General features: G+C 43.7%; 1 protein-coding gene across 1 annotated transcript in view; it reads left to right on the plus strand.

Annotated features, from left to right (window-relative positions):
* The window catches only part of LOC124709076 (transient receptor potential protein-like), a gene marked incomplete at its 3' end in the record, with an annotated part of 289063 nt that overhangs the window by 252445 nt on the left and 23868 nt on the right, over positions 1 to 12750 (plus strand). The window contains exon 16 of the mRNA XM_047240724.1: positions 7788 to 8010. Coding sequence (XP_047096680.1) covers positions 7788 to 8010 — 223 coding nt within the window. The remainder of the gene's footprint in view (positions 1 to 7787; positions 8011 to 12750) is intronic.

Raw genomic sequence — 12750 nt, forward strand, 5'->3', positions numbered from 1 at the left:
AAGACCCAGCGTAAAAATACAAATACTCTTTACACAACAAACCAATTATACATCGACATAAGTGCATAAATATATATATATATACAAACAGTAAAACAATTACAATATATAAAGAGACAGAAATGTCATATCTTGAGGTAACAAAGCAAGGAAAGAAATAATAGTACAATAGATGGAAATAGGAGGATATGCATTTCCGGCGTTACACGTGCCCCACATTGTCTGAGGATGTTCGTGTAACGTAAACAGACTCAGAAAATGTCCCAAAAAAGAAACAGCGGAAATGCATATGCTCAAAACATCAACAAAATTTAGCATTCGTCTAATTAAGCATAAATAAATTTCTTTAGACCATAATAATTGAGTGGAGACACTCCTAATCTTATTCCACTCTGTCATCTTGCACAAAATAAAACAGGTTGACAACATATTAAAATTCATAGAAAACATAGAAAATGGTTTAGCTATTCTAAAATTGTCAAAATTCCCAACAGTATCAAGAAATGGAATACTATTTACAAAATTAATTAGAGTACATGGTCATAAAAACAGGTAGATGAAAATACGCAAATTAATAATTAATTACATAGAATACACATTTTTACATAACCCTTTCATAATTAATATTCTCGTCATGGGAGTCCATTAAACGCTAAACAAGAAAATAACACACATCAGATCGAAAAAAAACATAAATATTGACAGTAGAATTCTTTCAGCTGTCCAGGAAGAAAAACAATTCCGCCTTCCGTACTCGCAAGTACAAAGAATGCCGACAGCGGCCCAAGAGCCAACAGCGGCACAAGAGCCGACAGCGGCTCGCCTCGCTAGTATTGTTGCGCCCGCGTGTGCGGCACGCTTGATCTCACTCGCCCTTGTGACGGCGTTTCCAGAACGTCCGTTTCACTGAATTCTTTCGGAAAAACTCACTCCCGAGTAATCTCAAGGAGTCCATAAACACTATCACAGTGGATAACTCAACACTGTCCATCATCACACGCATGTACTAGCCTGAAACTTAAAACAGCGTCTAAGTACATCGGCAATGGCTAGTAAATCACATATTCATGAAATCTTACAGCTATTTACAAAACCATATTTACATTCCTTAATCTACTGTGACTCAGCTGAAAACTTAAACTAGCAGCTTGGATTTTTCAGTTGATTAGATCATGATTAAATTGATTAAAATTAAATTGATTAATCAAAATTAATTACTTATTAATTACAACTTCTTTAATGACCTTGGTCAGTCAAAAGCATGGCAATCTAGCAAATCGTTAAATCTTACACTCTATTTTACATACTGTATAAATTACCCATTGTGTGGTATTAATCGATCCTAGGTTGGTACAATTTCAAGTCTACAATATTCCGTAAGCATTTGTGTGAGGCATACCAATGACTTTATATGGTCCATTATAAACAAACTTAAATTTAGAGTTTTCATGGTCTATCTCGCTCGATTTCTCATGAGCTTTTACAAGTACTAAGTCTCCGATTGCAAACTTAGCAAAACGCGCTTTAGCGTCATGACGACGTATGCGAGCATCGGCTTTTAGCTTCATTACTTCTCGCAAACGATCTTTTTTCACACCAATACTAATGTTAATCCGTGGAGGGAATTTGATTATCTCTTCCAATTCACTTTCTACACTTTTGTCAATGCCGAAATTCCTCATGTTATGGCAGTTCAAACTCATTCCTACGTCAATGTCATCCGGCCAGTTAACAATGTGTATAGGCTGGTATTGCCTATGCACACCGTCTCCTGCCTCGTCAAAACTAACTACTATTGTTTTATCTTGGGACGTACATGTCAAAGTTTTGCTTTCGCAGTTAATCACTGCACGGTACTTTAATAGCCAATCTAACCCGATAATTACTTCCGCAGTTAAGTCTGGCACGACGACAAACTCTTGTTCAAATCGTGCCCCACATATCTCGAAGTTGACAAAAATCTGTTTTGTGACCGGTTTACTGGCCTTCCCAGTAGCACCGATAATTTTCACTCCTGTTACTGGCATAACTACGATGCCAGGTCTGTCCTTCAGTAACTCAAATATTTTCCCAGATACAGCACTCAATTCTGCACCGGTGTCAATCAACACGTTTAGTTGTAGGTCGTGCGTATTAACCGACACTACTATCTGTCTACACTTGTCCTCGACTGTTTCTTTATTTTCCCACAGTAAATCCTCGTCTATATCCAGGTCATTCCAGAAAAAACCATCCGGCTTTGATCCTAAATCCGGTTCATCTGGCGGCTTTTTCAGCCTCTGTTTACACACAGTTTTAATTTCAACACGTCTGTCCTGAGGCTTAGTCTGTAGCTTCGCCTCCAATACCGAAACCTTTTCCTGTAACTCGTCAACTAGTGAGTGTTGCTTTGCTATCGATTCACTAATTGTCACCTTCGTTGATTCCTCTTTGGTCAGATTGATCTCATCTGCCAATCTACCTGGAGGAATGTGCCCAGTCGCATCTGAAATTACTTCCTCTGGATCTGCGCAACCCACACTGCTACCGTCTGACCGCATAACGTCAGCTCTAACCTCATACACGCTGAAATCTATGTGCTTTTCTACCAATTGTGTCCGGCTATCACTAAAATTTTCGTAATCTTTCCCCTTAATACTCTCGCAATGTTTAAACTGGAGGTTTGCGTCGGATGGGTCGGCTACTTCTACCACTATAACTTTCGGTAAAGTCTGCCGGTTAGGGCCAGAACTTTCCGTTACTCCTTCAACATCTAACTCCTGCGGGACGAAACACGACGAATCTTGCTCGTGCTGCCCATTAACATCAACTATTTCTGGTAAAGTCTGCCGGTTAGGGCCAGAACTTTCAATCACTTCACAAATACTATCTTCCTGTGGGACGAGACGCGGCAAATACTGCACGCGCTCCCCATAAACACTTCTCCCATACAGACCCCTATAATCTCTTAGTTCGTCGTATAAGCGACCGAACTGCCTTAACCAGACCTCATCCCTCTCTGCATCCCCTCGCTCAATGACGGACGTTTTATCCGACATCTGATCTTCTCTAAACAATTGCGAATCATTCTTAAACTCAATCTCCAGTTCCGCTGTGGGTATTACAGCTGCCACTTTATGATCGATTTCCGGAACACTACTTAAATTGTTCTCACTGACAGCGAATGTATTTTCTACTGCCGTGTATACAGCTGATCTACTACTTGTGGGCGCACTCTTTTCTCTTAACACTGGCACACTCTCCCGCCGATGATTATTCCATACGGAATTTTCATAACGGCGACACCTGGGTTTTCTCTTGTTATTGGGCCGCCAAAATTTCTCCACGCCCGCTCGGCCCCTCACCGGCGCGGCTAATGGTTTCCCTGTCTCGTCCCAGCAGATACGCTCCCCGGATACTGCTGAGGCGGCTGGTCACACCCTCTGGCGTTATTACTATTCTGCGCAGCCCGTATCACGCTAGTATGATACTGGTTTCCGTCATTCCTGTTATTATTTGCATTGTACCGATTGTTATTACGGTCCGAACCATTATTGTCATTGCTGCGGTATGCATTATTCCCATGGTTATCGTTGTTATGGTTGGGGTGGTACCCGTTGTTGTTACCACGGCCTCTACCACTGTCGCGATTATTGCGCCAATTGTCCTCGTCCTCAACTCTTTCCAGGAAATCATTGATTGTCCTGTAATTGCTTCCTACGTAGCGTTTTGTATCATCTGGAAGCTTCTTGTAGAGTTCCCAGACTATTTCGGATTCCGTGCGGCGATCACGCAAATATTCCAACTTGCGGATCCAGCCCTCACAAAACTCCCTCATCGAACCGCGCGAATTCGCATCGAAAGGCCTCGATACGACAAATTCGCGCCAGACACTTTGCTGTTTTTGCTCTGACCAGTATTCAGCCAGAAACAGATTTTTAAACTCGTCAAAAGTCAGGTTCGTAATGTCGAGGTTTAAGCCCCAACGCTTGGCATCACCAGCCAGCACATCAATAACCGCATTAATTTTTCTCTCATTAGTCCATGATCTGGGTAAAACTCTTTCACAATTTTTAATGAAATCCGTCGCGTGTATACCGCCTTTTTTCAAGGGGTCGAACCGCTCCTCTTTCGTCAACAATTCCGAACTATGTGCACAGATTGGCACATAGCTCTGTTTTTCGTCAAGTTTCTTTTCTAATTCCGACACTCTCGTAATTACTTGGCAAGTGGTTGTCGCAAGCGTTTCCACTTCCCTCTTTTTCTCTTCGCAGGTATTAGCCTGCTCCCTCACTTTAGTGTCTACTTCGGACACTAAAGCCTTTAAAGTTTCCACCTTCTGTTGATCCTCTTTTTTCACTAATTGAATTTGTTCCGTCACCTTATTCTCGATGATCGGAGCAACTGCTTCTCCTACACTTTTCTCGATTCTGCTAATTTCGGAATCAAAACGAGTATTTATGCTCGCAATTTCCGCCTGAACGCCTATCATTTCCTGTTTAAGATTACCGATTTCGGTATTAATTACAACAATATCTTCTTTGATTTTATCAACTTTTGTATTAACAACTCCAACATTGTTGTTAACAACATTAATAGCTTTGTTCTGATTGTCTAGCTTTCGTTCAATCTTTTCAGACTGAGCTTCTTGCTTGGCAGACAGAGCTATAATTTCTGCCGATTGACTCTTGATTTCATTAATCAAAACATTCAATAAATCAGTTAAATTCCCGGAGACTACCGGTTTTACTTCCGTAGCTGGTTCCTCTATACATGTTCCCCCGTATTCATCATCAAGGGGTACAGATTTGATTTTCGCTTCCGATTCCGAAACATTTTCTAAAGTTTGGAATTCCATTTCTGCTCTTTGTTGCGTTTCGGCGGTCGCGTCTTTCATGCTAGCCGCCTGCCCCTGAACAATGGGAACCGCCGTGCGCGTTTCCCACTGTTCGACCGATTGTTCCGTATCCAAGTCTACCAAATTTTGGTAATTGTTGCCTTCACTCATTTTAATAATTTTCAATATAAATGACAAATCTCAAATGTAATTAGGATTACTCCCACTACTTATTCTCGCTGACGTAACGGCCTGTACGTAACCGATACTTTGTTACGACATTTGCACCAAAGAAAATTCGTGTCCAGAACAACCTCAAATCTGAAGATTGTCCTGTCACGGTCGCCACGTGTAACCTCCCCCTCACTTACCGACCTTAATGACAGTGAAAAATGAAACCGCGTGTACCTAATGGGAGTTTTGGAAAAGCAATCGTCACCGAAGTTAACCTGTCGGTAAAGAGGGAGGAAAGGGTTACATCTAAATGAAAGGAAAAATGCAAATGAAACTGGTGGAAATTAATTTTGAAAAGGGGTAAAGTTAATAAAGAAAGTAAATGTGCGGCCGTTACGTTAACAATTAACTAGCGGTAATTAGATATTTGAGATTTGGGGGAAATCACGGTCGCCAGTCCTAAGGACAATTACTATAGTAACTGAAAAAGAAAGGTTATTACACATATAATTAACACTAGAAGCGTGGCAACTGAAGGTTGACACGTGTAGTGTGAAAACTGAAAGTTTGTCAGAAGTAATAAATTTCGCTACACTCTGACTTAATTTAGCAAAAGAATTAATAAAACCGGAAAATCGAAAGTTAATTTAGTGACTGAAGTTAATAGTGAGCTTTCTTTCTGAAGCACATCGAAATTCAGTAAAATACGGTTAGTCTTGGACTACCTCAACAATCATTTCAAAAGCTACTTGAATCTACGCAATTTAGAAAGAAGAGATTTAACTTTGAACTTGAATTAAATGATTCTGAACAATTAACAATAGTAAAATTTAGTACGTACCAAGCTGAGCTGCAGTCACAGGTAAGCTAAAATACGGTAACAAAGCTCGCACTCTTAATTTGTGCTTGTGCAATTTAAATATTGTAGCCAGCTGAACTTTGAAATTAAAGCAGTGAAATCGAATTATGCTGGCGTTTGAATTTCAACGACACTCGGGTTCATTTCGGAAAAGGAAGGGACCCTGCTTGGCAATGAAATTGGGACAATGAGCAACAAAGGTTCATGCTAAGTTGCTGTAATTTTGCGAGACAAATGGAACAATTTGAAAAGCTGAGGTCTGCCATACAGTTCTGAAACTTTACGTGCTTTTAGTCTTCCTTGTTGGTTGATTGAAGGTTTGAAGCTGTCGATCGAGGAGGTGGCGACAGTCACTCATTGTCGGCCGTCGCTGTTGCAGAAGCTGGATGTTGGCGCGCCTTCTTCTCGACACGGTCACCAGGCGAAACGGGCTCTTGATGTGCGCCAGCTAATGCTTCCCGTCCGCGACACCATGTCAGAAACTATCATCGCGAGTCGAGCGCAATTACATGCTGCCAAACCCCGAAAGCGCGGCAACTCGCGGGAGCGTCACACAACACCTGCTCCACTCGCTACTCCCGCCAGACTCCGACTCTGTTCCGCCCGCGCTCCACGCGGCAGAGTTAACACTACCAAAGATCCTACAAACTTTGATTCTTCACACGACCTATCGATGTAATCGTTCGATAGCAGTTTTCCCTAGGCAAGACCCAGCGTAAAAATACAAATACTCTTTACACAACAAACCAATTATACATCGACATAAGTGCATAAATATATATATATATACAAACAGTAAAACAATTACAATATATAAAGAGACAGAAATGTCATATCTTGAGGTAACAAAGCAAGGAAAGAAATAATAGTACAATAGATGGAAATAGGAGGATATGCATTTCCGGCGTTACAAGCGTCAAGGGTAACAGCAGCCGTGGTCTCCGAGCTGATAGTCCATGCTGCTGCAAACGTCGTCGAACTGTTCGTGCTGCAAACGTCCCCATCTGTTGACTCAGGGATCGAGACGTGGCTGCGCGATCCGTTACAGCGATGCGGATAAGCTGCCTGTCATCTCGACTGCTAGTGATACGAGGCCATTGGGATCCAGCACAGCGTTCCGTATTACCCTCCTGAACCCGCCGATTCCATATTCTGCTAACAGTCATTGGATCTCGACCAACGCGAGCAGCAATGTAGCGATACGATAAACCGCAATCGCGATAGGCTACAACCCGACCTTTATCAAAGACGGAAACGTGATGGTACGTATTTCTCCTCCTTACACGAGGCATCACAACAACGTTTCACCAGGCAACGCTGGTCAACTGCTGTTTGTGTATGAGAAATCGGTTGGAAACTTTCCTCATGTCAGCACGCTGTAGGTGTCGCCACCTGCGCCAACCTTGTGTGGATGCTCTGAAAAGCTAATCATTTGCATATCACAGCATCTTCTTCCTGTCGGTTAAATTTCGCGTCTGTAGCGCGTCATCTTCGTGGTGTAGCAGTTTTAATGGCCAGTAGTGTAAATTACCTTGAACTATTGGTGACAGTAGGTACATCGCAGCAATCAGTATCCCGCGATTTGTTAGCTCTACGGTATCTAATCAACGAGTAGCTCCGGCTGGCTGTGGAATACATGAAGGAACTTGTAGGCACACTCCCTCTGTAAACTGAGACCACTGTCAAGGCTAGAGGCGGTGTGAGAGTGATTCTGCTAGGGGAGACTAATTTTTGTCCAGTGTGTGTAATACAACAGAGCACACTATGCCGAAATTCTTGTTTCATAGTCCACTTTAAGATTAAAAGAAGGTAATGAGAATGTGGTGCACTTTTCGCTGTCAAGTCGGAGGCCTAGATGAGCCCGTTCTCGCTTCCCGTGAGTCAGGGCTCGGCGTCTGCCAGACAGTGATACGCTGTGCCGTGTTGGCTGGTGTGCAGAAAAAGTCCCGGGAGAAGGCGCAGGAGCGGCACGACACGGTGATGCACCTGCTGGTGCGCCGCTACGTCACGGCCGAGCAGCGCAAGCGCGACGACTTCGGCATCACCGAGGACGACGTCATCGAGATCCGCCAGGACATCTCCACGCTGCGTTACGACCTCATCGACATCCTGCGCACCAACGGCATGACGACGCCCAACGTCGACATGCAGGAGTCAGCAGGTTTGCTCTGCACACACGCTTTTATTCTTCTTCTTGTTTCGCGCAGGCTAACTGAGGACCATGCCATTCAACGATGCTCTTTGGCATGGATCTCGACGCTCGTCCAATAGTTTCGAATCCTCCGGCTGTGCTGTTTCTTCCCCATCTTTGTCCAAAAGGCATCTGTCTTCTATCTTGGTAATTTGTGCTGGAACCTTACTTGCTTGAACATTCTCCTGGGAGATGCCCAGTCTTTTAAGTCCCTTCCTGTACCTCCCATCTCCTATAGATCTTTTATCCCTTCTTTCAACCAAGGAACCAAGGTGACTTGGTCTTCCTATTTTGCCAAAATGCGAGTAGCTGACTGGTTAACCTTCTGGGATGCATCCTGCAGGCTTTTCCACACATGGCCGGGGGCAGGGGGGCGGGGGGGGGGGGGAGATATGATGTCGGTGGTGACTTGGTTAAGACAGCTACTCAAACTGGTGGCACTAATGTGCATTTCATGCAACTGTTTCAACATCATGATCGGCCTCACCTTAATGCTGCTGTTAGGCGTGTTAACGTGGGGCTGGAGAGGGCACTTATGGCAAAAGGCATGGATCACATCTCAGTGGTGCCCGTTGGGTCTGTCAGTAGATCGGGTTTCACTATGCATGGCCTGCTCCTCAGTAGGTATGAGAAGGGGAGGCTGGCTAAGCTTATAGGTGACAGTGTAGTGGGTGGTGATGGTGGTGGTGGTGGTGTCACTCATGGAAAAATTCCCGTTGCAGTTGGTGTTAGAGCTGCACCTTTTTTAGACTGAAGTCAGCTGATAGGTGAACCTGCTTAAAGGAAGTCCCTCTAAGGACTAACCTTCAGAGGATGTAATGTTTCCAATTAGAGAAGGAATTAGCATATTTCATCAAAATATAAGAGGTGTTAGGGATAAAGTTAGTGAATTGCTAATAGATGTTGACTCTGAAATTATTGGTATATCAGAGCACCACTTAAATAATTTGATAATTCAGAGGCTTCCTTTACCAGGCTACAGATTAGCTGGCTGTTTCTCAAGGAGTTCCTTGCGGGGTGGGGGACTGCCTTCCTATTCGAACGGTATCGAAATTGAGTGATACTTCGACACGAAAATTAGTCTACTTTGCTTATTTTCATTCGCTTATGTCGTATGGTACTATATTTTTGGGTAACTCTTCCCATTCCACAAGGATCTTTTTAGCTCAGAAACGGGCGGTTCGGGAAATAAGTGGTGTGAGTTCACGAAACTCTTGTCGACCTCTGTTCACGAGTCTGGGTATTTTGACATTGGCCTCCCAATATGCATGTTCCTTATTGTCGTTTCTTGTTACCAATATTAGTTTATTCCCTAGAATATGCAGCTACCAGAAATCAAACCTGCAGTTGGTTCGGACTTCCTTAACTCTTGTGCAAAAAGGTGTGCAGTATACTGCTGCATCCATTATCGATAAGTTGCCACTCGAATTCAAAAATCTTAGCAGTAATCCGTGCGCTTTCAAATCGAAACTGAAGAGTTTCCTCATGGGTCACTCCTTCCATTCTGTCGACGAGTTCCTTGAAAAATTAAGCTGATTCTCGTTGTATTGCTGATAGCGTTTACTTAAACTTATGGATTGACTTTTTTCATGAACATTTATTTTTATCTGTTATTACTTTTATGTTGTAATTTCATGTACTGACACGTTCCATGACCTTGGAGATTTGCTCCTCAATTTGGTCCTACGGAACTTCACGTGTAAATAAATAAAAAAAATGGCTACACGTCTCTTTAGAGCCACATCAGTGACTTTTCACAGCGTTCGTAGATCTCTTGGTCTCGTTGTCTTGTACATTCCTTGACTGGTACCGGTATTTCCCTCATATCTTTGTTCCCTGGATTTCAAGTGTGTTTGTCACACGCTTCGTGTTCAGTACTAGACACTCTAAAGCATACAGGACATTAGGGCGAATGATTTTTCCGGTAGTGCTTCACTTTTGTGTTGTGGGAGAGAGATTTTTTTGTTATAGGTGCTCTTTGCCAATTGGTATGTCAGTTCCAGCTTGTTAATTCGAGTTAATAATGGTATTCATTCGGAAAGATTGTGTTCTACCCAACCTTCCAAGCATCGCAAAGTGCTGGTTTTCTTTGTTTCGCCCTGCTCCAGGCGCAGTGTGCAAGGAGAATCACCGCTGTTGTGATTTACGGTTCTTTTTGTTAAGCGACATATTTAGCTCTAAACTTTGCTGCTTACTGTTTGAGAACACTGACTTACTGCAATGAATTAGACGGAAGTGCCACCCTGTCAGCAAATGGCAGGCGATCAGCATTGAGCCCATTGCGTTTCTGCCCGAGAAATACCATTTGGAAGTCACTGCCTAGCTAACTCCTTTCGCCGTTTTATCATTACCTTTTCCAGTGCTCAATTAATACTCCTGTCCTGATTTCAAAATTTTGTTGCAAGTGTTCTCTTAACTTCACTTCGTAATCTGGTATTTTTTAAAGTCTGCTGGATAAGATACTGGGTCTTCTGGTTCACTCCTAGTTCCAGCAGGATCTTCATGAGACTCTATCTATCATTCGAGTCCTGCAACTTACTAAAATCAACAAAGACGACGACATACTTCTTACCAGTTATTTTCGCTTTTTGCAGTGCTGACTTCAGACTGAGCACCTGTTTGGTGCTAGAGCTATATTCCCGTCTACTTTTTAAAGTAAAGACTTGGTAGACTTCATTTAAAGTTTCTGTAGAAATTTTTGATATTGTTCTTCTTGAAGGCTTCATCCAGCTGTGTTAACTGGCCCTTAGTGCGGTGCTGCTTTATTCTGCTAATGGTTCTGCAGCTAATTTGCGCAACTCTATGAATTTATCCCTGTTGTCATGTATCTCTTGCAAGTTTCATTTCAGCCATTCTGTCTGTCTTCGCATCACCACTTAATCATAGGTTCTTGTCCACCAGGCACAGGCACGTTTCTTCTGTTTTGCCCATGAAGCTGTCTCTGTTGCAACTTTCATTAGCTTGTTCCTTAGTCCCTCAATTTATCCTAATTGCTACATTCCACTGCTTCCAATTTCTCTATGAGCTGTTTACAAGTTGAAAGTTTCTGTAAATCACACATATCAAGTTTCACTGACGGTTTTCTTAGTGTTCCTGGGTATAAATCTCAGTTTTATATTGAAGACATAGTGGTCTGAATCTAAATTTGCTCCATGTAATACTCTGACATATGATTCTATGATACTGCTACTTGATCTCTATGTTGTTCTCCCAAGAGGAGGTTGAGTGATATCCAGGTCTTTTGTTTCAGCTGCTAATCGCTTGAAGTCCGTTGGGTTCACTATCAAGTTGAAAGCCTTACAGAGTCCCATTAGACATCCTTCATCCCAGTTCGTTCGTATGTGCGCTGAGTACTCTCCCACAATGTCTCTAAACTTGCGCTCTTTTCCTAACTGGGAATTGGAATGATCAATTACAATGATCTGCAATCTTCCTACACACATTAAAAAAAGTTTCGCACCACCTCGGTTCCGAGAGTTCCGGAACCTGTACAAAAAACTGGAAGAGAGATCAACATAAACATCATTTCCACACTTTCTATTGCTCATGGAAACCACGGCATGCATGTTGTACCACCATTCAGTGAGACCTTCAGAGGTGGTGGTCCAGATTGCTGTACACACCGGTACCTCTAATACCCAGTAGCATGTCCTCTTGCAATTTGTGCATGCCTGTATTCATCGTGGCATACTATCCACAAGTTCATCAAGTTCCAGATTGTCCCAACCTCAGAGTGGTTGGTGGGTCACCTCGTCCATAAACAGCCCTTTTCAAAATATCCCAGACATGTTCAATAGGGTTCATGTCTGGAGAACATGCTGGCCACTCTAGTCCAGCGACCTCGTTATCCTGAAAGAAGTCACTCACAAGATGTGCACGATGGGGGCGCGAATTGTCGACCATGAAGACGAATGATGCTGCCGATATGGATGCACTATCCGTCGAAGGATGGCATTCAGGTATCGTACAGCCGTTGCGGCGCCTTCCATGACCACCAGCGGCGTACGTCGGCCCCACATAATGCCACCCCAAAACAGCAGGGAGCCTCCTCCCTGCTGCACTCGCTGGGCAGTGTGTCTAAGGCATTCAGCCTGAGCGGACAGCCTCCAAACAGGTCTCTCACAATTGTCTGGTTGAAGGCATATGTGACACTCTTCGGTGAAGAGAACGTGATGCCAAATCTCAGCGGTCCTTTAGGCATGTTGTCGGGCCCATCTGTACCGCGCTGCATGGTGTCGTGGTTGCAAAGATGGACCGAGTCATGGACGTCGGGAGTGAAGTTGCGCATCATGCAGTCTATCCGCACAGTTTCAGTCGTAACGCAACGTCCTATGGTTGCACGAAAAGCATTATTCGGCATGGCTCCTCCGAGCCATAATCAGCAGGTAGCGGCCATCCGTTGCAGCAGTAGCCCTTGGGCGGCCTGAGCGAGACATGTCATCGACAGTTCCTGTCTCTCTGTATCTCCTCCATGTCCGAACAACATCACTTTGCTTCACTCCAAGACGCCTGCACACTTCCCTTGTTGAAAGCCCTTCCTAGCACAAAGTAACAATGCGGATGCGATCGAACCGCGGCACTGACCGTCTAGCCATGGTTGAATTAGAGACAACACGAGCCGTGTACCCCCTTCCTGGTGGAATGACTAGAACTGATCGGCTGTCGGACCCCTTCCGTCTAATACACGTTGCTCATGCACGGCTGTTTACA

The sequence above is a fragment of the Schistocerca piceifrons genome, chromosome 7 (genome assembly GCF_021461385.2).
Source record: "Schistocerca piceifrons isolate TAMUIC-IGC-003096 chromosome 7, iqSchPice1.1, whole genome shotgun sequence".
In the NCBI taxonomy this organism is placed as follows: domain Eukaryota; kingdom Metazoa; phylum Arthropoda; class Insecta; order Orthoptera; family Acrididae; genus Schistocerca; species Schistocerca piceifrons.